Consider the following 23939-nt stretch of genomic DNA (forward strand, 5'->3'; position numbering starts at 1 on the left):
GCTTTGGATTTGGTGTTTAAGTCTGTTCATTTTTTATTTCTAGTCAATGTTCATATGACTGTTTGGTCTTGGTACCCTCCATTATTTCCCTCTCAATTTATGAGGCAGAACAAGATAATTCAAGTTATGTGGTTCTGTTTGAAGGAAAAAAAGGGAGGGGCAAAATCAAAATTTTACATATTTGTATTTACTTGTGTTTTTCTGGTTTTGGGACCACATCTGTTGGTGCTCAGTCAACTGCAATTCAATGGTTGATGGGGATAGGGGTCATTTCTGGTGGCATTTGGGTACTATGTCGTCCCTGGGATTAAACCTGGGCCTCTTGATTGCAACACAAATCCTTAACCCATTAAGTTTTTCCTTCATTCTTAAATGTATGTTTTGCTATTCCTAAGAGATATAAATAAATCTCTCAAGCTTAAAGATTTGTTGTTTTTGGGGAAAGGAAAAGCATTTTTTGTTTTGCTTTGGGTTCACACCCAGCAGTGCTTTGGATTTACTTATTGGTGGTTTCATGAGACCATATGAGGTGTGGAGATAAACCTGTGGTCAAATGTGTACAAAACAAGCACCTTATCCACTGTACTGTCTCTCCAATTTTGGAAAATATCTTCCATTATTGTATTGTGAAAGTGTTAAGGCATATATAATGATAAAATTATCATTAATAAATTTTTGTTTGTTTGTTTTTGTTTTGGGGCCACACTTGTCAGTGTTCAGGGAGTTTCTCTGGCTCTGTGCTCAGGAATCATTCCTGACAGGCTCAGGAATCATATAGGATGCTGGGATTGAACCTGGGTTGACTACCTGCAAGGCTAACTCACTGCTATCACTCCGGCCCCATGTTTTCTTTTAAAAAGACTATAATTTGGGGGCTGAAAAGATAGCGTTTGCGTTGCATGCTGAAGGATGGTGGTTTGAATCTGGCATCTCATATGGTCCCCTGAGCCTGCGGGGAGTGATTTCTGAGCGTAGAACAATGAGTAACCCTGAGAGCAGCCAGGTATGACCCCCAAAAAACCAAACCAAACAAACAAAAGAGTCAATAATTTAGCTGTCTTGCATTCTCTGCAGTATTAGTGTACTTTTATTATGTAATTTGAGAATAATAAAAGTTGTGTGTCATATTGTTTTTTACCAGTCTTGTTTACTAGTCTTGTTTATTCATGTTTAAGCATGTGTATGAGGGACTAGAGAGAAAATACAGGCAGGATGCTTGCCTTGTATATGGCTAACCTAATTTTGATTCCCAGCACTCCTGCTGGAAGTACAAAGCCAAGAGTACAGAGCCAGGAATATTTTTTGAAGAGATGGGTAACTTAAGAACATGTAAATTAAACTCATAAATTATAACTATATGTTCTTATTTCCTTTGCAGGTGTTAAAAAAGATATTGAGAAGCTTTATGAAGCTGTACCACAGCTTGGTAATTTGTTTAAGATAAAGGACAAAATTGGAGAAGGTAATAAAACGGTGTACTTTTATAATCTTTAAATGCTTATTATTTTTTCATGTGTAGTCTTGATTTTTATAAATGCTTATTTGAAAATAAACCCCTTTAAAAGAATTAGGTTATGGTTGTATAGATATATTAACAACAAAATGAATAGTCAATTTTGTCATACTTTTTATACATTCTGTTATACTTTTAGACATTGCTAAATAATTTCTAAATAAAAGATCAAAATTTCTTTTTTTTTTTTTTTTTTTTTTGGTTTTTGGGCCACACCCGGTGACGCTCAGGGGTTACTCCTGGCTATGCGCTCAGAGGTCACTCCTGGCTTGGGGGACCATATGGGACGCCGGGGGATCGAACCGCGGTCCGTCCTAGGCTAGCGCAGGCAAGGCAGGCACCTTACCTCCAGCGCCACCGCCCGGCCCCAAAAGATCAAAATTTCAATGAGATTGGAAGAGCCAAATATGCTTACATTTTTTTTATTGTGGTGAGGAATGACTTCATGTTCAAAATTTAGGATTATAAGTGATGAAAATAGAATACTAATTAACATATAGATGGTATAATTTTATTGGTGAAATGAAGAACAAATTTGGCAGATAGGTGAAGGGAACAAGAAAACAGATTTTGGGATAGTATGTTGGTATGTGCCAATGTCTGATTTCCAAAATGATTCTGCCCCTAAGTGTTGGAATTAGGGAGATAAAGTAGGTAGGAATGAATGGGGGCATGTATACCCAGTGGTATACAGTGCTAGGAATTGAACACTGGGCTCCTGTGTGTGAAAGCATATACTGAGAAAGCATACGTTTAAGCCTTTAGAGCAATCTTCTCAATTGTAAATATTATTGTTCTTTGATGTCATTGTTAAAAGAATTTGATTCAGGTCTCCTAACAGTAGAAATAGCAATCTTAGGGAGATAAAGTGTATAAAAAACATCTGGGCTTTTATATTTTGTTTTAAACTGACCCCCAGAAAACAGTTTGCTGAATTTGGAAGAATTTCTGAATAAAACAAATTGATATATTTTTCTTTCTACAGATTTTTCTACTCTTATTATAGATTTTTTCTGGAGTGTTGATATACAAATGAACAAACAATGGTGTTTATATAGAATGGACTGTAATGGGAAATATTTTAACCCAAACAGATTTAGTCTAGAGCTTAGTCAATAAATACATCTCCTAAAGAACCAGGGATAGTTAATTTATTAAAAATTGAACAAAAGATTTGGGGCCACAGTACATGTTTTGTATACTGGAGTTCCACATTCAAATTTGTCACTGTCTGGTTCCCCTGAACACTGCTTCAAACTATCCCCAACTATGAATCTTCCAGAAGTGTTGTCCATTTAGCATTCCCCTATAATTTTGGGGGAGTCAGAAACAAAAAAACTCCCAAAAGGTGTGTGTGGGTTGGAGTAGGTATAGATGTGTGTGTTCTTCATTATTAAAGTAATACAATGTTATGGGTTTCAAATTATTTTAGGATCTCTTAGCACTGCTTTATTAACGTAAAAAAATCTAGGTATAAAACCTATTAAATTATTTTATAGGCACTTTCAGCTCTGTTTATTTGGCCACAGCACAGTTACAAGTAGGAGCTGAAGAGAAAATTGCTCTAAAACACTTAATTCCAACAAGTCATCCTGTAAGAATTGCAGCTGAACTTCAGTGTCTGACAGTGGCTGGGTAAGCTATCTAAAGGTTTTAATTGAACTGGCTATATATAATTTTTAAGAATTTTAAAAGTAGGGGCCGGAGAGATAGCATGGAAGTAAGGCGTTTGCCTTTCATGCAGGAGGTCATCGGTTCGAATCCCGGCGCCCCATATGGTCCCCTGTGCCTGCCAGGAGCAATTTCTGAGCCTGGATCCAGGAATAACCCCTGAGCACTGCCAGGTGTGACCCCCCCCAAAAAAAAAAAAAAAAAGAATTTTAAAAGTAGCCAGTTCACTGTCCCTCAGACCATTGGAGGGTCTGACTATAGTAAAAACAAAACTTATGAACGAATTCTTATGCACACTGCATATATCTTATTTTGCAATGAAGAAACAAAACAGATACAAATACAATATGTGACCCTGCGGGCCATAGTTTGAGGACCACTGAATTAAATATTTTTGAGGTGTGTGTAAATTGCTAGCATTTGCTTTCTGACTTTGGAATAGTTAATATTTTATATTCATTTTTTAGAGTGGATTTTCCTTGATATTCAGCTTGACTTCTAATTCAACTTCTCTTTCTAATTTTTTGCCAAATTGTAAACTGGCTTCCTCACTATAGATGTATTATAGAGAATTTATTTTGTATCTCCCTGGCTATTGGCAATCTTACTTTGTGTTTTATTTTGAACTCATTATTTTGTGTTTTCCTCTGATATCTTTCTACTAGATCATTGCTATTTTCTGTTAATATACAGATGTGATCTAAAATTTCTATTTCTGGGCTGGCATTATATTGCAGTAGTAGGGTGTTGCATGCCGCTGACCTAGGACCGACCTGGTTTCTATCCCCGGTGTCCCATATGGTCCCCAAAGCCAGGAACGATTTCTGACCGCATAGCAAGGAGTAACCCCTGAGTGTCACCGGGTGTGACCAAAAAAAAATTAATAATAAGATCTCTATTTCTGATTTTTCGGTTTTTTGCTCACCTTCACAGTTCGGCATCTTAAAAATAAACATTCTACAGCTACACATTTCATTCCCACAGCTCCCTCCTCTAGCAAAGTGTGGCTGCTCTCTTCTGTACTAACCCGAAACTACTTTAAGAAGAGTCAGCCATGACATTCATTGTGCCACATTGTGTTTTTGTTCACAAGCATTTCAGAATATAACATAATTCATATTTGAATTATTGTTTTTTCTTTCTGCCTTACTTAACTTTTAAATCAATATTTTTTTGCTGGCTCTTTCTCTTTTGACCCTGAATATTGATGTTTCTCAGCACTTGACTCTGAAACACTATGCCAGACTCAAGTAGACATTTCTTTTTTCAAGGAAGTTAAAAAAATGTATTTAGGCATAATTCACATATTGTTTTATTGATCAGATTCCCCAAAAGAATTTGTTTCTTGGATTGGAGAAGTAGATCAGTGAGCTGAAGCATATGCAGGATTCCCAAGTTAGATCCTCAGCTTAGGACAGTTCAAGCATTGTCGTCACGTACTGTTGTGGAGATTGTGAATTTATTAATAAGTGGAAAAATGCTTATTTAGCTCAAAGCTTGGCTCGTATTGAATATTCCAGAAACTTAGCTGTTACACTTAAATATTGTTTAATCTGCTATGATCTTATTAATTTAATCACTCATTTTCCTTCTGTTACTTTCTCAAATCTTGTAACTCTCATGTACTCTTGAATAATTATGATAACTTGATAACATGCTTATTTTTAAAATTTTTGTTTTGATTTTTTGGGCCATAACTGGTACTCAGGGGTTACTCCTCTCTCTGTGCTCAGAAATTACTCCTAGCAGGCCTGCTGAGGACATTTATCTGGACCACTGGGAAATTTTTGTCACTGCTCTTTTTGCTGCTGTTGCCTGTTCTGTTTAGCAGCCAACTCGACCCATGCCTGCAGTGCTCATGTGTAGAATGTATACAGCACTCTCCCCTCTGCTCTGTCTTTCAACTCCTCCTCTCAGTCTTGGGGAGCAGTCTTCAAACTATAACCGTCAGGCCACCGTTGTTCATAGTTCATTGTATCCTAAAACTACAGCCTTTTATCAGTCTGAGGGTCAGTGAACTGGCCCTCTGTTTAAAAACTTTGAGGTCCCCTGTTTATAATAATTACTTTAGCCCCTTATTTATTTATTTACTTATTTATTTATGTGTTTGTTTGTTTGTTTGTTACACCCGGCAGTGCTTAGGGGTTATTCCTGGCTCTATGCTCAGAAATTGCCCCTGGCAGGCACAGGGGACCATATGGGATGCTGGGATTCCAACCACCGTCCTTCTTTCTGCATGAAAGGCAAATGCCTTACCTCCATGCTATCTCTCCGGCCCCAGCCCCTTATTTTTTAATCTTACACAAATCATTTAAACATTTCTATGTGTCTTACATGATGATGACTTTAGTTTTCTAACATTTATGTGTTGCTAATAATGTATTGAATTTTTTAAAAAAAAAGTAGGGCATAAAGTTTTAGTTTGTTTGACCCTCCCTCTAAAATTCATTATACATTTTTCCACTAGGGGGCAAGACAATGTCATGGGAGTCAAGTACTGCTTTAGGAAAAATGATCATGTAGTTATTGCCATGCCATATCTGGAACATGAATCCTTTCTGGTAGGTTTTATATGTTTCTTAAATTTGTATTTGCTACACAAATTGTTCATTAAAATCTATTTTTGTGACTTTATTCCTAACTTTATTTTAGGATATTTTGAATTCTCTTTCCTTTCAAGAGGTACGGGAATATATGTTTAATCTGTTCCGAGCTTTAAAACGCATTCATCAATTTGGTATTGTTCACCGTGATGTGAAACCCAGTAATTTTTTATATAATAGACGTCTGAAAAAGTGAGTATGTTGTTACTAGAAAATATTTATATTTGATTTAATTTGTGTGTGTTATCCCATCAGACAGTTCAAATTTCAGTAGAATTTCACAGAGTTTCTTTCTTGTCCCAGATTTTCATTGCGTTTGGAGAAGGAAAATAAAGGAAGAAAGACAAGGTTATATTAATAAAGTATCATTACATACAGCCAAGGCCCAGTAGAACTAGTAGTTACTTAAGGAAACTGACAAAGGGTCTAGTCCTTTTCTCTGACTGTAGACATTTCTCATACCTCTGAGCTTCATTTTTTTTTCTTAGTAAATGAAGGAATTGGGTTACATAACAATTGACCTTTGTTAGCATAGTGTATATTATTTTGCTGATTATATATAGAGATATAATCTGAGAATAAAATACACTTGTTTCTGTGAGGGATGGGTCATATTGAATATGGTAACAGTGGTGTTATTAAACTTTGATTATTACAGAGAAGTAAAATGCTTACTTTTGTTTCTTAGGTATGCTTTGGTAGACTTTGGTTTGGCCCAAGGAACCCATGACACGAAAATAGAGCTTCTCAAATTTGTCCAGTCTGAAACTCAGCAGGAAAGTGATTCACAAAATAAATCACATGTTATCACAGGAAACAAGATTTCATTGAGTAGCCCAGCGGCACCTAAGGAGGTGGATCAGCAGCCCACCACAAAAACTTCTGTTAAAAGACCCTACACTAATGTACAGATTCAGATTAAACAAGGAAAAGATGGAAAGGTTCTATCTCTTATTTATCCTAAGTACTAACAAGGTCTTACAATGTATTCCATTCAACAAAGGGAGTTATTATATATATATATAAAATCACAGTTTTTTTTAATTTTTTGTATTCAGTTGACTACTTTTCACTATGATTTGTAATGGGCAGGCTTTTTTTAATTCTAAAATTACTTGGGAGTTTTATGATGTCTTTGTCATAGTTATATTACATAACAAAATTTCCTGCATGTTATAATAATCAGTTTACCATTTTTAAAAGAAAGCATTAGTTAATAGGTAAAGATATCTACAGGTGTCTATCTCCATTTTAGCTGCACAGCAAAATGTAGCATCTATGCAGGTGGTTTTTGAATTTTTTTATTTACATGATTTATGGACTATGATAACATTGTATGGGTGTTAAGAGTTCTGTCTAGATTATTTTCTCCTTTCACAGAAGTGTTTTGATGCTTGAGAATGACTTGGTTGCAGCTGTTTTTGTTTCATGTCACTTATCTCTTTCAAAATGATGGCAGAGTACAGCTGGCAGAAAGTGTTACAGATGTAATCCTTGTTTTCCTTGTTTTTGTTGGTATTGTAGGAGGGATCTGTAGGCCTTTCTGTCCAGCGCTCTGTTTTTGGAGAAAGAAATTTCAATATACACAGCTCCATTTCACATGAGAGCCCTGCAGTGAAAGTAAGTAATGTAGCTTAATAGTGTAATCATCAGTTAGTTGTACAGAGGGAATTTAGGGAATAGCTAGGTTATCATTTATTATCAGTAAGTATTTAGAATTAGAATTTTACTTTGGCAGAAGGTTATACTGCTTTGAGCAACTAGTCAAGCTTTTATTTTCTCCCTTTTTTTTCCCAAACTTTTAAATGGTTTTTTTTTTTAAATTATTTTTGGCTAGATGATAATTATTGATAAGCTCTTTTGTAGAGGAACATTTAGGAAGTTAAGATTTTTTTTTATTGACTAGAATTTGAACTCTAAAACCAACACATTTACAAATAAAGTTTGTAAAGCTCGAAAAGTGTCATAATTTTAATTTTTAATTTGAACTACCTTATTTTAGAATGAGAAACATTTGATTATAGCTAGTGTAATTGTGCAGTTTACTGTTCTGAAATGGAGTTAGACACTAGAATATAATTTTTAATAGTTTTACCTCAAGACTAGCTGTAATAAAATATGAATCAAATGTATACCAAACTAGGACTAATTGGTCAATTTTAATGTTTTTCCAACAGAAAAACTAAAAATACTTTAAATGTGTCACATGATTTATAATAAAGTAGCACATTTAGCTGTTCTAAAAATTAGTATTTTGTGGCATGAAAACAAAAGGCAATTTTTCTTTTACAGTTTATGAAGCAGTCAAAGACTGTGGATGGATTGTCTAGAAAATTAGCAACAAGAAAGAAGGCTATTCCTTCAAAGGGTATGAATAGTGGTGTGATGAGGAAAACTGCCAGTTCCTGCCCAGCAACCCTGACCTGTGACTGTTACGAAACAGATAAAGTTTGTAGTATTTGCCTTTCAAGGTAATGTGTTTGGATGGAGCTCTAAAATTGCCAACTTGCTGCCAGATAAGATTAAGGAATTGCGTTGATTTTGCTAGTGAGTGTGGAAGGGAATACTGTGAACTACATATGTAGACCTGAGGCAGATTAGGACCAAAAAGAGCAAGTGACAAGTTTCATAAATTGTTTTACATGCATATGCTCTATGGTAAATACATTTCCTTGCATATGCAAATGGTTTTTGATCTGGGGTTTTCTTTTGGAACCTTAGAATTGAACATTTTGCTTGCTGATAAAATCTTTATTATATTCACTCTTTGTTCCTGCTAATATCAAGTAACAGAAATGCAGATAATAAACTTCCTCTTTCATTCCCATTTCCAACTCCTTGTCACCTAATTTCTTCTTCCCTTCCTTTTAAGACTTGACTTTTCTGGGACTGGAGCAATAGCACAGTGGGTAGGACATTTGCCTTGCATGCAGCTGACCTGGGTTCTATCTCTGGCATTCCACATGGTCCCTCGAGCCTGCCAAGAGTAATTTCTAAGCACAGAGGCAGGAGTAACCCCTGAGCAACTGCCGGTGTGGCCCAAAAGACAAAAGAAAGACTTGACTTTCATGAACCTTTCCTGAATATATCAGCAATTAATAACTTCAAATAAATTATTTTAACCTTTGAATTTCTGTAGTAGTCCATATTCTGTTATGGTTACCATCACCTACTTCTCTTCATGTCTGAAAATTGCCTGATAGCATTTTTAGGAAAATGCCTCTGAAGGTTAAGATGGGAAAAGAGAGGGGCCGGTGAGGTGGCGCTAGAGGTATGGTGTCTGCCTTGCAAGTGCTAGCCAAGGAAGGACCATGGTTCGATCCCCCAGCGTCCCATATGGTCCCCCAAGCCAGGGGCAATTTCTGAGCGCTTAGCCAGGAGTAGCCCCTGAGCATCAAATGGGTGTGGCCCAAAACAAAACAAAACAAAACAAAAAAAGATGGGAAAAGAGGGGAGAGCAATAGAAATGAAGTGAAAATTTCTTATCATGCCGTATTTTATTGGTTTTATAATAACTATAGAGAGATAACAAAGAAATTGAAAATTTATTAAGATGAATATAAATGTGTTTTGGTCTTAAATAATTAAACATTACTTAGAAAAATTATATTTTGTCATCTTAAGGCGGCAGCAGGTTGCCCCTAGAGCAGGTACACCAGGATTCAGAGCACCAGAGGTCTTGACAAAGTGCCCCAATCAAACTACAGGTATGTTTTATTTATAAGAGGTCCCAGTTAAAATTAAAAGGTAACAGACTGCACACATTTTGCATGTGGGAGGCCCAAGTTCATATTCTAAGCACTGCATATCTATAATCTAATTTTACTTCAGCACTCCCAAGATCAGAGCCAGGATTAGACCTTGAGCAGTACTAAGTATAGCCCCAAAACAATAGCAAACTTTTAAAAGACATTTCCCCAGGTAAATTTCTTTTTCAATCCTTATGACTTAATTTTGTGCTCTTCTGCTTTTAATTATATAAGGATTCCAGAAGTGTGACAGTGCAATTTTAAGAAAGTGCTATTTGTGAAAGTTTATAATCTTAGTGTTGCCCTATATATCCATTCAATTTTTATCTATAAATTAATTTTTACCCTTTATTTACAGTATGATTTTAGCAGGAATTTTGTTCACATCCTTTTTGTGGGATAAACAAGATTTAGTAGATTTTATAGATTTTTAGTAATTAATTCTTGTGACATTTTTGTGGGGATTGAAGAGCCATATAGTGCAGTGGGTATGGCATATGTCATTTATGTGGCTGACTCAGTTTGATCCTTAGCAACTATTATTGTTTTCTGACCACTGATGGCTATGAACAAAAACCAAACAAACAAAAATAAGACTTGTAGCATTTTAATGGTTTATCTAGCAATATACAAATTTTCTGGGGTTATATATGACTAAAATTATTTTTGTTTCAGTAAAAGTAATAATTTTGTGTGTGTGTGTGTTTGGGTCACACCCAATAGTGCTCAGGGGTTACTCCTGGCTTTACGCTCAGAAATAGCTCCTGGCAGGCTTTGGGGACCATATGGGATGCCAGGATTCGAACCACCATCCTTCTGCATGCAAGGCAAATGCCTTACCTCTATGCTATTTCTCCGGCCCCACATTAAAATATTTTTGAAAAAAATAATTGTTGAATTGTAGCTAGAATGATTGTGCTTATTGCATTACAATTTATAGAGTTATATTGATTATATTATATATTTTACAATTGAAATTAATGTCAAATTATAATCTTATTTTACCTCAAATTAATAAAAATAGCATAGAGCCAGAACCCAGGAAACATAAAAAGAACACATTTATGTATTACGTAATCTAAGTGGTAGGATTCATCCATTATTTGTCTAATCAGAGCTTGCTAATAATACCAAAAAATGAAACCATTTATGACAAACCAATCTTTGTCAGTTAGGATATACTTTCAAATAACTGAAAGAACCTTTGAGTAAGTAAAATGATCAAACTTTATACAAGGTATTTTAGGGTTTTTATTCTGACTTGGAAAGATTATAGAAGAAAGTTTGTGGACAGTAAAACCTTTGAGAATTATAAATTGGGCTTGTGTGGGCATTCAGGTATGAGTAGAGGAATTCAAGAAAGAGCATGGTCTAGTCATACTGGAAACTAAAAAGTCTACAGTCAGTAAAAAATGGAAATTGATGAGTGGTGAGAAACCTGGAAAGAGTAGACAGGTCTTACCACACTTGATATAGAACTTGAACTTTGTTCTATAGATACTAGAAAGTTAAGCAAGTAAAATAATAACATTTTTTTCTAGGTGTATTGTTCTAGCAGGTGTGTAGAGTTATGACCTTCAGTGGTCAGGGTGAGAGATGATGAAAGCCTAGGGAGGACCTTAACATCAAGAAGAAGAGTGAAAGATTGGAAAGACATTGCTTAGTGACAATTGAATAATAGATTGGGATCTGGGATGGTAAGAAAAAGGGCATTTGAGATGATTGTTGGGTCCCTAGCATGGACTTGGAATGAGTACTAGCAGCTATAGTGAGATTAATTTTTTTTTTAAAGTGATGTGTAGTGGATAAAAACAGGTATAATTGGGATCAAATCTGGGGGATAGAGATAGCCAGCAGAATAAAAGTAAATTTCCTTCTGGAGACCCTTTTATACCATTGGATGGTCTGGTGGTCCCTGATACCTAAAGAATCTAAGTAGCATTGCATCCTTGTGCCCTAGCACTGAATCCCTCTAGTCTGGTTTGTTGAATATCACCAACTGGGGCCCTAGAGCTCCCTGAGCACTGCATGGGTGGCTTTTTTCATTACCCATCCAAACAAAAAAATGTTTGAAACTCAAGGAAATGTAAGGTGGTGTGTCTTTATGTAAGTGGTAGTTGGAAACAAGTGGATAAACCAGTGGAATTCTGGGGAGCCACAGCACTTAAGACTAAATAAAAATTGGAAAAACAGGAAGAGAGGAACAAAGAGAATCAAGAATGGGAAATGATGAAGTCAAGGGAGTAGAGAGCAAATCATTCATTGATGCTAGAGATCCACAATTAGAGATATCCGTAAAGGAAAGAAAAAATGTGTTTCTTTACATGAATTTGGTTTTAAACTTCCAGGTCAAACTTATGGAGCTAAAATTTCTGTGACAAAAGTTAATGGCCTGTACCTGGCTGAAGAAGATGTTGACTACTTTTCAGTAAAATGAAACAGTTTTACTATTTCAATGTTTAATTCCTGAGGAGTGTCTTGCTTTTCCCATGGAGCTATTTTTGATCTTATAAAATGTGCATTTACTTAGTGATTCCCAATGATGATATATCCTTTTTTTTTTTTTTTCCAAGATTTTCAAGATGATTTAAAATACACAGGGAGGTTTGGAACTTTTGATGTAGATAATGTGGTGATAGATTCATTATTTTTTTGTGTGGTTTGTTTTGTTGTTTTTTTTTTTACAGCAATTGACATGTGGTCTGCAGGTGTCATATTCCTTTCTTTGCTTAGTGGACGCTATCCATTCTATAAAGCAAGTGATGATTTAACTGCTTTGGCTCAAATTATGACAATTCGTGGATCTAGAGAAACTATACAGGCTGCTAAAACATTTGGTAAGCAGGTTTTCATTATATAGCAAATGCCATTGACTTATCTCTCACAAATAATTTAATAAATGATGAATCCTCTTTATAAAGAAGCATTGTGCTCATATAATTTTCTAATCTTAAATTTCTCAATTAAGCATAAATGACATTGAGTTAAGATTTTTTTATTTCTGTACTTGTAATTTATTTTTATCAAGCACAAAGTGCTACTCTTCAAATATTAGAAGTTTAGCTTCAAGGCAGAAGTGCTAGAATAGTGGGTGGGTTGGGCTTTTGTCTTGTACATGGCTCACCTGGATTTAATCTCCTCCCCGACACCCAATATGGTCCCTGAGCCTGCCAGAAATGATTCCTGAACATAGAGCCATGAGTAAGCCCTGAGCACTACCAAAGTGGCCCAAAAATCAAACAATGAAGTTCAGCTTCAAATCCTAGAAAAAAACAGCACTATCTTAATTTTAATTTGGCTTTTCCTTAATTCTAATAATGTGTTCATTTTATTAAGCACCATGTGCTTTTGAGCCTGTCACAAATTATCTTAGTGTATACCAACAAGTAAATAATATTACCATATGGGGAAATTAGTAGAATGTGTATTTTTTTTTTTTTGGGGTTTTTGGGCCACTCTATTCTACAAGTATGCTAATTGCCATGACCCAAAGAATACCATATTTAAATAAATATATTATAGTCATACTTAACTAAAGTTAAGTAGTCATAGTAAATTCCAAACAAAAATTACAGGAGTCAGGAATAGTATAGTGGTTATGGCTCATGGCTAGCATGTGGCTGACCTGGATTTGATTCCTGACACTACATGGTCCTCTGAACATGGTTAGTTGTGACCCATGTATCCCCAATACCAAAGGGCCCATGCAACACAGCATTCTCAAGTCTTTACACTGAAGGACTCAGTGTAAAGTCCTCTACCCATTAGATTGAGAATTACCCTTGGAGCATAGTTTAGGATAGCTTTGTGTCCCACCCCCTACAATTGAAAATAAAGAAATGGCCCTTGATAGCTATTGTTCTCAGAAGAGGCTTTGAAAACTCATGCATGTCCACAAACCTTTATGGTTTCTAAACATACAGAGTACATTTCTTTTTTTTTTTTTTTTTTGGTTTTTGGGCCACACCCAGCAGTACTCAGGGGTTTCTCCTGGCTGTCTGCTCAGAAATAGCTCCTGGCAGGCACAGGGGACCATATGGGACACCGGGATTCAAACCAACCACCTTTGGTCCTGGATCGGTTGCTTGCAAGGCAAACGCCGCTGTGCTATCTCTCCGGGCCCAGAATGTGTATTTTTGTATTTTGTGGTGCTGGGTATTGAACTCTGTGTTTCATACATACAAGTCAAGTGTTCTACCACTGAGCTACATCTTGAGCCCCTAGCAGGCTTTTTTTTTTTTTTGGCTTGGTTTTATTTCTGTTTTATTTTGTTTCCATCCATATCCAAAACTGGTGTTCAGGGCTTATTTCTGTCTTTACACTTAGGAATTACTCCTGGTAGATTTTGTGGAGACCTTATTGGGTATGCAGGGCCTATTTTCAGAATAGTGCACAGGGGCTACTGCTTATGGTGGCCAATAGACCATATGAGGTACCAGGGATTAAACCTAGGCCCTCCAACCATGAAAATCATGTTCACTATTCCTTTGAGCTGTCTCCAATGTCAAGCATTTAAAATTTTAAAAATGAATCTTATTTGTTATTGAGTCATAAATGTTTATTAGAGCTTTATGTATACCAGGTGCTTTGTTGAGTCTCTGTTCTCAGAACTTAAATTGCAGTAACGAAGTTAGTCAACTATATACAGTCAAAAGATGAATGGTACCAAGAAAGATAAAAGGGGAAAAGAGGTGAAGAGGACTTCTTTCTTACATAGATTGGTCAAGAACAGACAATATAAAGATCTGGTATTTGAACAAAGATGTAGGAGGCTGAATAATACCTTTTTATCTAGTCCAAAAGGCTAGTTATTAGTTTATAACCTAACATAAATTTGAGGGGTTTATAACCTATAAATTTGAGAGTTCAGAAACAAGGTCATTCCTATCATCAGAGAGCTCATTTGTTTTGTAAGAATGAACAAAATCTTAATAGAAGTCTTCACAGGTACTACAGAATCTTGGAATGACCAACTCTGAGAATACCAGGACTTACAGAGATAAATCTTGAGGTTTCTTATAAGTGGGAGTATTGCAGGCACACAGGAAGGAAGTACATTGACATCCTGAATATAAGGAGCTATGGAACCATCCAGTGAAACGCATACAAATAAAGCTTGGAAAGGGGAGAAAAGATTACAGTTTTTTAAAAGATTACTGAAGTTTTGGAGTGAAGCTGAAGCTGTTGAAAGTCAAGCAGAACCCTGAGTCAGATTAATGTATATCTACTTTCTGCTATTGTCTCATAATTTAGGGTTTATCTTTCACCATGTAATGCATAACACAATTGAAATATATGGTGTAGTATCATACTCCATAAATATGACCACAAAGCAAGATGTTTGACTTTAATGTTTCTTAAAAAATTTCTTTTCTCTTAGGTAAATCAGTTTTATGTAGCAAAGATGTCCCAGCACAAGACTTAAGAACACTCTGTGAGAAGCTTAGGGGTCTAGACTCTAATATTCGCAACTTAACCAGTAATGTACAAAGGCCTGCTTCTCAAGAGACAGTTTATTCAAAGAAGACTATCCATAAAGCTTCCTACCTCAGAGAAACACCTGAAGAACAGCACTTAGGGAATTCATTGTATAAAGAAGACAGTAATGATTATAGGAGTCATTTTGATGAGTGCACTGCCAGTTTCGAAGGCTGGGATCAAGTACCAGATGAAGCTTATGATTTGCTAGACAAACTTTTGGATCTAAATCCAGCTTCAAGAATAACAGCAGAAGCAGCTTTGTTGCATCCATTTTTTAAGGGCATGTGTGTATGTTAATTACATAACTTAATGTTTGCTGTTGTGTATTGTGAAATTAGTGAAAGTTTTTTGTACAATAGTTGTATAAGATAATTATTTTGAAATATTAGATTTGTTTTTATAGCAGATCCTAAATAGAGATTAAGATTATTTAAGATGCCAGTGTAGATTTTTGGACAGTCTGGGTGATCTAGATCTTCCCAAGTAGAAAATCAAATTTTTAGTTTCTCTTATTACCTGTAACGGCCATATGTTGTTAAAGGAGCAGTGTTAGCCTATAATTGGGAATTCACGGTGAAGTCTTGAAATTAATGGATATAAAATGGAATAAATGAGCCACACAACTTTGTTTTGATGTTTCTTCAAGCTGTGTGCTCTGAAAGCCTGGTGCTGGTACTCATTCTGTCGCTAAAGATCTCTGTTGGTATATATCACATATTTTATGTGAACAGTGAAAAACAGTGAAGAAAGACTGGTCATGTGAAAGCATTGTTCTGTGAATTGTTTTTTTCTTTCTCTATTCCCACCTAATATATTGTAAATTATATGGTGCTTTCTGTAAAGTTCTTAGGTGCTTTTTAAATACTATATATGTTTACAATTGTGAACTTAATATAGACTGATAAAGGGAAGCCACTGTGAGAATTGAAAGTCCAAATGTTTTCCCTTTTCTCTGTATGTTTCCATACCATTTTAGACATGGTTGGGTAGCTATTAAGAGAAAAAGAGAACACAGAATTAAGAATATTAGAAATTTTTCTCTGCCTAGAGCCATAAACAAAATCTATATTGTTTTAACTAAATTGGTCTTGCTTCTAGAACAGTGGTAACTGAAGTTTTAGGTGAGTTCGTAAGAGAAAACAATATAGGCAAAATAGAAGGAACCTTCAGTAGAGATTTATATATTACTGTATTCCAAAAATATTGTATCAATAGCAGCATATCACTTTCCTGTAAGAAATAGGATCAGATGGATCTGCTGCAAGTCTATCCAGCCAGTAGCCTGTTATAGAATATCAAAACAGCTTAGGAACATGGGCATTTAACATTCATTTTGTTCTTTTAGGCATTTAAGTTACCAGTCTATTGGGTAAGTAGGATAGATACACACATATATAAATCATTACATTTGACCTTAAAAAAAAGTATTGGCTATCGGGACCAGAGCAATAGCACAACGATAGGGCATTTGCCTTGCACATGGCTGGCCCAGGACGGACCTCAGTTCCATACCTGTTGTCCCATATGGTTCCCCCAAGCCATCTAGTCAGGAATAACTAAAAAAGGATTGAGTACAGCTGAACCTAAGTTTCTCTAAAGAGGCTAAAGCCTCATTCATAAGATTCTTGTTGCAAATAGTAAAACAACAGTGAAAATCTATAATAACTAAAAAAATCATTTTTTTAGAGGCTGGAGCACTAGCACAGCAGACTTGCATGCGACTAACCCAGGACTGAACTTGATTCTATCTCCAGCAGTCCGTATGGTCCCCCAGGCCTTCCAGGTGCAATTTTCGAGCACAGAGCCTGGAGTAACTCCTGAGCCCCCTGGGTGTGGCCAGAAAAAATTCAAAATAAAAAATATTTTTAATTGAATCACTGAAGATATACAGTTAGGAAGTTGTTCATGGTTAAGTTTTCATCTTACGATGTTTCAACACCTATTTCTTCAGTATACATTTCCTTCCACCAATATCCCAGAAAGTAATGATTAGTGTGGCTTAATCAAGGTAATAGATTCTCAGGAGATAAACAGGAAGGGAATTTTTTATCTGTTTAAAGGTCAGTTTTGAGAGTTTAATTTTCAGGGTTGTTTTCAACTTTACTGTGACTTTTAGAATAGAACTAAGTTGATATGCAAGGGAAGATAAAGGGAACTAGTGATTTTACAATATCTAAATTATTACAGCTTATCAAGGAACTAAATATTCTGGCTTTTCACCTTTGGAATGACATTTTATAATAATGTTCTTGCCCTTGAATATTTAATATTTATTTATTTTGTTTTGGGGCCCATATCCTGGCTGGGTTGGGGGAATTATATGAGGACCCAGGTTGGCTAAGGTACAAGGCAGGTGCTTTACCCACCAGTCCTACAATTTTAGGTAAATGGTAATTTATAGGGAAGGATTAAGAAGGTAATTAGTTAATGCAATTTCCTAGTGTTCCAGGATTTCTTGTAATAGACTGCTATTTTTCATTGTCAGCTTTTAAAAATTCTTACTACTCTGCCTTGAGATAAAACTTTTGGGGTGTTTTCATTTAATCTGTAGACATAGAACTATTTATATAACAAGCTACAAGTACTGGTTTTTTGAGACAAACTGCAACTCTCTAGCATTTTTAATGAAACTTTTCCTTATAAGGAAATGATTGTGGTTGTCTTAACAACCTAAAATGTGACTCAAGAATGATTATTACAAAGCATTAAGCTTCGTTTATTTCAAAATCTAGACAAACGTCATTGAGTGCTGTTAATCTTGTATTTCTGGAATCAGTATTTTAGAAAGAAAATGGTATTTGATATGTCAGTGTATTGGTTACATAAAATCTTAAAAGCCACAAAATTTTTAATGAGGCTTGTTTAAGTAATTATTTATTGCTTATGTAATTTTAGTCCTATGTATATCAGAGCTATTTATCATAAACTATAGATAAATGTTAGTGGCTGATGCTGTCAGCCAGTGTTTGCGAGTTGTATTGTTTCCACTGACATTTGTTTATACTAGAATACCAGGAAGTAGGGTCAACCTGTTGAGAATTTTTCATTTTTTCTTCGAACTAATGTTTTCTACTTTTGTTAAATTATGTGTTTGAACCATATTAGTGCTTGAAAGGTGGCTATTGTAACCTACGAACTGGATAAAATGATTAATCAGAAGTAGTGCTTTATCAAATTATAGTAAGATTTTAATACAGTAAGTAATCTTAGAGGTCAACAATAATCAAGTGTAATATCTCTGGAATGTTGTCACTGGCAACTAATGATACTGTAAATGTCTAAAGTAGGAGTCTTAGAAAAGCAAGTGCAAGTTTGGAGAGAAAATTAGTAAAAGCAAGTTCAGAAAAATAATAGCGGGGCCCGGAGAGATAGCACAGCGGTGTTTGCCTTGCAAACAGCCGATCCAGGACCAAAGGTGGTTGGTTCGAATTCCGGTGTCCCATATGGTCCCCCGTGCCTGCCAGGAGCTATTTCTGAGCAGACAGGCAGGAGTAACCCCTGAGCACCGCTGGTGTGGCCCAAAAACCAAAAAAAAATAAAATAATAGCAAAATAGTTTGAGTTTGATTGGACCTGCTAATTTTGTTTTCCCCTTGTAGAAAATAGCTAAAATAAAACTGCCCTGTTTTGAAGGCTTTTAATATTTTTTGGTTGTTGTTTTTTGTTTTTGGGCCACTCCTGGTGACTCTCAGGGTTACTCCTGTCTGTATGTTCAGAAATCGCTCCTGATTTGGGGGACCATATGGGATACCGGAGGGATCAAACCGCGGTCCATTCCAGGCTAGCGCTGGCAAGGCAAACTCCCTATCACTCGCACCACTGCTCTTTAAAAAAAAAAAAAATTTAAAGTTGGGCCAGAGCAGTGGGGCGGAGCAGTAAGGAGTTTGCCTTGCCGGCGCTAGCCCCCCCCCCCCCCTGGTGTCCCATATGATCCCCCAAACCAGGAGTGATTTCTGAGTGCATAGAAAGGAGTAACCCTTAAGCGTAACTGGTTGTGCCCCCCCCCCCAAATAAAGAAAACTGCTCCTGGCTTGGGGGATTTTGAGGATTGAACCAGGGTCCATTCTAGGTCAGCACATGCAAGGCAAACACCCTACTGCTGTACCACCGCTCTGGCCCAAGTTTAAATTTTTTTTTTTTTTTACATAAAAACAACATGGGAAATAACTCAAAAGAATGAGCAAAATAACAATTATTTGGGACATGTGTATATTGCTTTCATTATGCAAAAAAAAAAAAAACCTAGAAAACAGATTTGAGGTGGCTTTGAATTTCAGTTTAAGTATGTATTTTTCAGATTGTACTTTTAAACATACTTGCAGTTCTAACCTTTACTGGATTCCATCTTGGACAGTTATTTGAGGAAAGTAGCAAAAAAATATAATTAAAGAATTTTAAATTATGTTTTAGGAGGGAAAATACAGAATAGCTTCTAGTTCTAGATTTGCAGAAAACCAATAGTACATTAGTTGAGAACCAAGTTGTATCAGGGGATGAACTTCTGACATCCTGAAATCAGAACAGTAGTAATGCTGACACAGCTTATGACCAGCATAGGGTCAGAAAGTAAAGAACGGAGTGTTGAAAGGAGGTAAAATGATATGCATTATACCACTTCAGTAAAAAATATTGTAAGTCACAGTGTAAAGGAAAAAAAGATAGAAAAATTGTCTGCCACAGAGGGGGGTTGGGGAAAGGAGGAAGGGAAAAACAGGAATTTGGTGGCAGAAAATATGCACTGCTGAATGGATTAGTGTTGGCCATTATATGGAAAACTATCATGAACAGTTTTACTCTCTCACGGTGATCCAATTAAATTTCTATTAAAATAAATGAGCCACCTGATTATTTTTTTGATTAGAATGCTTGCATGTGTTATGCACATGAGAGAGAGAGTGTGTGTGTTTTAGTTTGCTTTTTGAACCATACCAGACGATCCTCAGGGCTTACTCCTGGTTCTGCACTCAGGAATTATTCCTGGAGATTCTTAGAGAACTTATTCGAACACCATTACTAGATGCCAGGGATCAAATCGGGGTCATCAACACATAAGGCAAGCACCCTACCCACTACTATCTCTCCAGTTCTACCTACTATCACGTTTTTAACGTTTATATTTAATTGTGCAAGTTTTTCCTGTAACTTCTAAAACAAATAAATGATATAGAAATGATTCAAGTAATAAGATACCAGGTAAGTAAATCAGAAGCATGTATGGTTCCTTAACTTCAACATTATTTGGAGTGTGTCCTTAAGAGGAAAACAAAAGTAACCTAAGGAATACCAGTCTTCTGAAATTTACTCACACATCCTTGAAGTTTGTTTTTCTGGCTTGTTGCTGACATTCTGATTCAAAACAACCAATTCTGCTTGTATAGGTAGGTGCAATAGTAATTTTTAGACATATTTTATTTCCTGTAAGTGTTGTGACTGGAAATGTGTTTTCTGCCATTTGGTATGTTTCTGTTATTGTTTGTTGGTGTTTTTTTTTTTGGGGGGGGGGCACACCCAGTGACGCGCAAGGGTTGCTCTTGGCTATGTACTCGGAAATCGCTCCTGGCTTGGGGAACCATATGGGACGCCAGGGGATCAAACCATGGTTCGTCCTAGGCTAGCGTGCACAAGGCAGACGTCTAACGGCTTGCACCACTGCTCCAGCCCCTTTTAAAACTCCCTGTCAACGTATGCTCCAAAAAGAACCAAATTTACAAACAGGAGCTTTTTACATTTCTTTGTTGTCTTATGAAGAATTATCTTTTTATCTGTCCCTGTATAAGTTGACTAGAAGAGTACCTGGCATTTATCAAGTATATGTTTAATAAATAATACTTAGTGGATTCATTTAAGACACAATTACTTTCCTTTCTTGGCAAGCTAAGTCAACTCTTACCTCCTTTGCAGTTCCAGGGAATTGAACCAGAGCCTTATATATGCAAGGCAAGATAGTCAGCAAAACTACATCCCTGGCCCAAACTTCTCTTAATAAAGATGTGTATTTTGGGGCTCGGAGAGATAGCACAGCGGCGTTTGCCTTGCAAGCAGCCAATCCAGGACCAAAGGTGGTTCAAATCCCGGTGTCCCATTTGGTCCCCCGTGCCTGCCAGGAGCTGTTTCTGAGCAGACAGCCAGGAGTAACCCCTGAGCACCACCGGGTGTGACCCCCCCCCAAAAAAAGATGTGTATTTTCCTAAGTTTGTTACACTTTGACACAAAATGGCCAGATAAGTGAAATTCCTCATTCCTCATTCTCTTTAATAGACTATTGTCCTCCACAGATCCCCTACCCCCCAATAATTATAGTTTAGATGAAGACAGGATTTTGATTTCATCTTTTAGGGTCAGAATAGCCCCCAAAGAGATCTTTTTCTTTAAATGAATTTTATACATTTTAAATACTTTATTTGATAATCCCAGCCAAAGGACTGCACCTTTTAATTTTAAGTGTCTGTAGGATTCTACTGTTCCCTTTGTAGCCTGTCCTAACATTTCCCAACTTATACTTCATTCCATCCACATCAGTTCTAATTTTTCTGCATTCCAGTTTTCTGGTTGTCCATTCCCATTGCTTTGACCTCAGTAGAGACAAAAGTGAGTAGGCATTCTGTCCTTAAGAACCCTTCATAGGGAGGGGAGGGGGAAAAAAAAAAAGAACCCTTCATAGTCTTATATAAGAGGATATTGAACAAAATGTTTCCATTTCCCCTTTGTGCTGCTATTTAAATGACCAGACCACACAGGCTTGGTTGTGGTGCTGTCTGGAGTGGCACAGGGATTGGCAGTGTTCACTCATTTGACCACGGCACTCAATAGGGATCTTGGCACACCTGCTTTTGGTGCTCGAGTTCAGGGCTCATGCTCACAACTATGCTGGCCAGACTCATGGTTCTGGCCACAATGTTTATACATCTTTTCTAATTAGGGTGTGGCTCTGAGGACTGTGCTTAGCATATGGAAGTGGCACTAGAGATCAAACAGCCTATGCTTGCAAGGAAGATTCTTTTAGACATTGAGATCCTAAAAATATCTTCATTATGATAGTCACGTTTTTAGTTCCTACCATAATATTAAAAAATACTTAATTTTAATCCCATTTGCTGAAAGGACTGGAAAAAATATATAAAGTATATGAAATAGTATGGGAAAACATGCACAATTATGTTTGCTAGTGCTATTTATTTTCATACATGTAGGGCTCTTATCTTGGATTGTTCTGAGTTTGCTTCAGTTCTAAAAATGTCATTACTTGATGCTTTCTAAAAATTTAAGTATTCTGCACCAGATTGTATTTAAGAATGTCAACTAAGAGTAGTGTGAAATTTTTAAATGTTTTTAAAGTTTTAAAATTTTTTTTAAATTTGTAAAATTTTTAAAGTTTTTTCACTTTGAAAATAGACTCTATTGTAATAGATGGTATTTGAGGCTCTTTGTTTTGGGAACTAACTAATGTGCATATCCTTACATGGAAAGGAGATTTTGTCAGTGCCTTTTGAGTACCAATGGAGTTTTAAGGTATTTTTTATTGAGTTTCAAACATTTAAAATATAAATATAACAGTTAAGGAACTTATACTGCACCCTTACTTTGATTAAAAAGACCAAAACATGCAAAAAACAATCCTGACTGAAAGACAGCATATGATAAAGGAATAAGACAATAAATCCCTGGCTTTAAAGACAGCATATGATAAAGGCATTAGACAACATTATCTCTTTTCAATACTGTGAACTTTTTTGTTTGTTTGTTTGTTTTGTTTTTGGGTCACACCCAGCAGTGCTCAGGGGTTACTCCTGGCTCTAAGCTCAGAAATCACTCCTGGCAAGCTCGGGAGACCATATGAGATGCTGGGATTCGAACCACTGTCCTGAATGCAAGGCAAACTCCTCACCTCCATGCTATCTCTCCGGCCCCGAACTTCTTTCTTATTTTAGCAAAATGACATACCTACCTCTTGGATAAATAAATGAGCTACATGCAAGTATAATGTTGACAGTACATAATCCCTTCTCTAATTTTTTTGTTGTTACTTGGGGGGTGTGTGGCCGGAGGTGTTCCTAATAAATACTCAGGATGCTCAGGACATAATTGGTCAACCTAGCCAAGCAGTTCAGTGCTAGGGCCAAGAAGACAGTGTTGCAGGGTACCCTGCAGAACCCAGGCATCCAAGGCTACACAGGGCAGTGTTAAGAGGGAACAGATCTGGTGCCAAGGGTCAGACCAGGGTTTGGCTGCATCCCTGACCCCAGTACTTTTTCCCTAACCCCCTCCTTTGTTGTCCCTAGTTATTCATTTCATACGAGCATTCTTACAAATTTGTTATTTATCTTTCTCTGTCGTTGGGGGCTTTTCAGTGTACAATCTGAAGTTCTCTAATCCTAGTACCATGGCCATGCTAATTTTGCGATCATTAGAATGTCTCATATGTCCAGAAGATGGCAGCAGTTCCTTCAGCATGTTTTTCTCAGCTGCCAGATGATTTGCAGTCAGTGTTACCCAGTTAAATTTAGTAAGAAAAGAGAATGAACAAGTACTGGCCCTTGAAAGAGCACTTGCCTTACATGTATCTAACGTAGTTTTGGTCCTCAGCATCCCATATGGTCCTCTGAGCCCTGCCAGGAGTATCACTGAGTGTAGAGTTGGAAATAATCTCTGAGCATTGCTGGGGGAGGCCCTCAAACCAAAACAATATAATTTATCTGACCATGGAGGAGTAGGCTAGTGAACATCTATTATGTCCCACTCTCCCTACAAAATTTCCCCACCCCAAAATCCATCACCTGGATAAGTCTTTTTCACACTCCAAGACAGTGGGAACACCACTGCCTTTAGGAAGACTTCCTTTTTTTGGGCTAAGTCCCAAGCAGTGAGTGCTCTGGGGATAGAGGACCACTTCCAGTGATGCTCATTTAAGGTGTGCAGACGTGTG

At 36.6% G+C, this 23939-nt stretch overlaps 1 protein-coding gene across 1 annotated transcript in view; it reads left to right on the forward strand.

Moving 5' to 3' along the window:
- CDC7 (cell division cycle 7) overlaps positions 1–23939 on the forward strand; it is a 35719-nt gene that overhangs the window by 6109 nt on the left and 5671 nt on the right. The window contains exons 3-13 of the mRNA XM_049772560.1: positions 1379–1462; positions 3013–3148; positions 5652–5745; positions 5837–5979; positions 6476–6728; positions 7312–7407; positions 8080–8258; positions 9412–9494; positions 12224–12373; positions 14917–15305; positions 16363–16386. Of these exons, the coding sequence (XP_049628517.1) occupies positions 1379–1462; positions 3013–3148; positions 5652–5745; positions 5837–5979; positions 6476–6728; positions 7312–7407; positions 8080–8258; positions 9412–9494; positions 12224–12373; positions 14917–15305; positions 16363–16386 (1631 nt within the window). The remainder of the gene's footprint in view (positions 1–1378; positions 1463–3012; positions 3149–5651; positions 5746–5836; positions 5980–6475; positions 6729–7311; positions 7408–8079; positions 8259–9411; positions 9495–12223; positions 12374–14916; positions 15306–16362; positions 16387–23939) is intronic.

This window comes from Suncus etruscus, chromosome 4, assembly GCF_024139225.1.
Source record: "Suncus etruscus isolate mSunEtr1 chromosome 4, mSunEtr1.pri.cur, whole genome shotgun sequence".
Classification (NCBI taxonomy): domain Eukaryota; kingdom Metazoa; phylum Chordata; class Mammalia; order Eulipotyphla; family Soricidae; genus Suncus; species Suncus etruscus.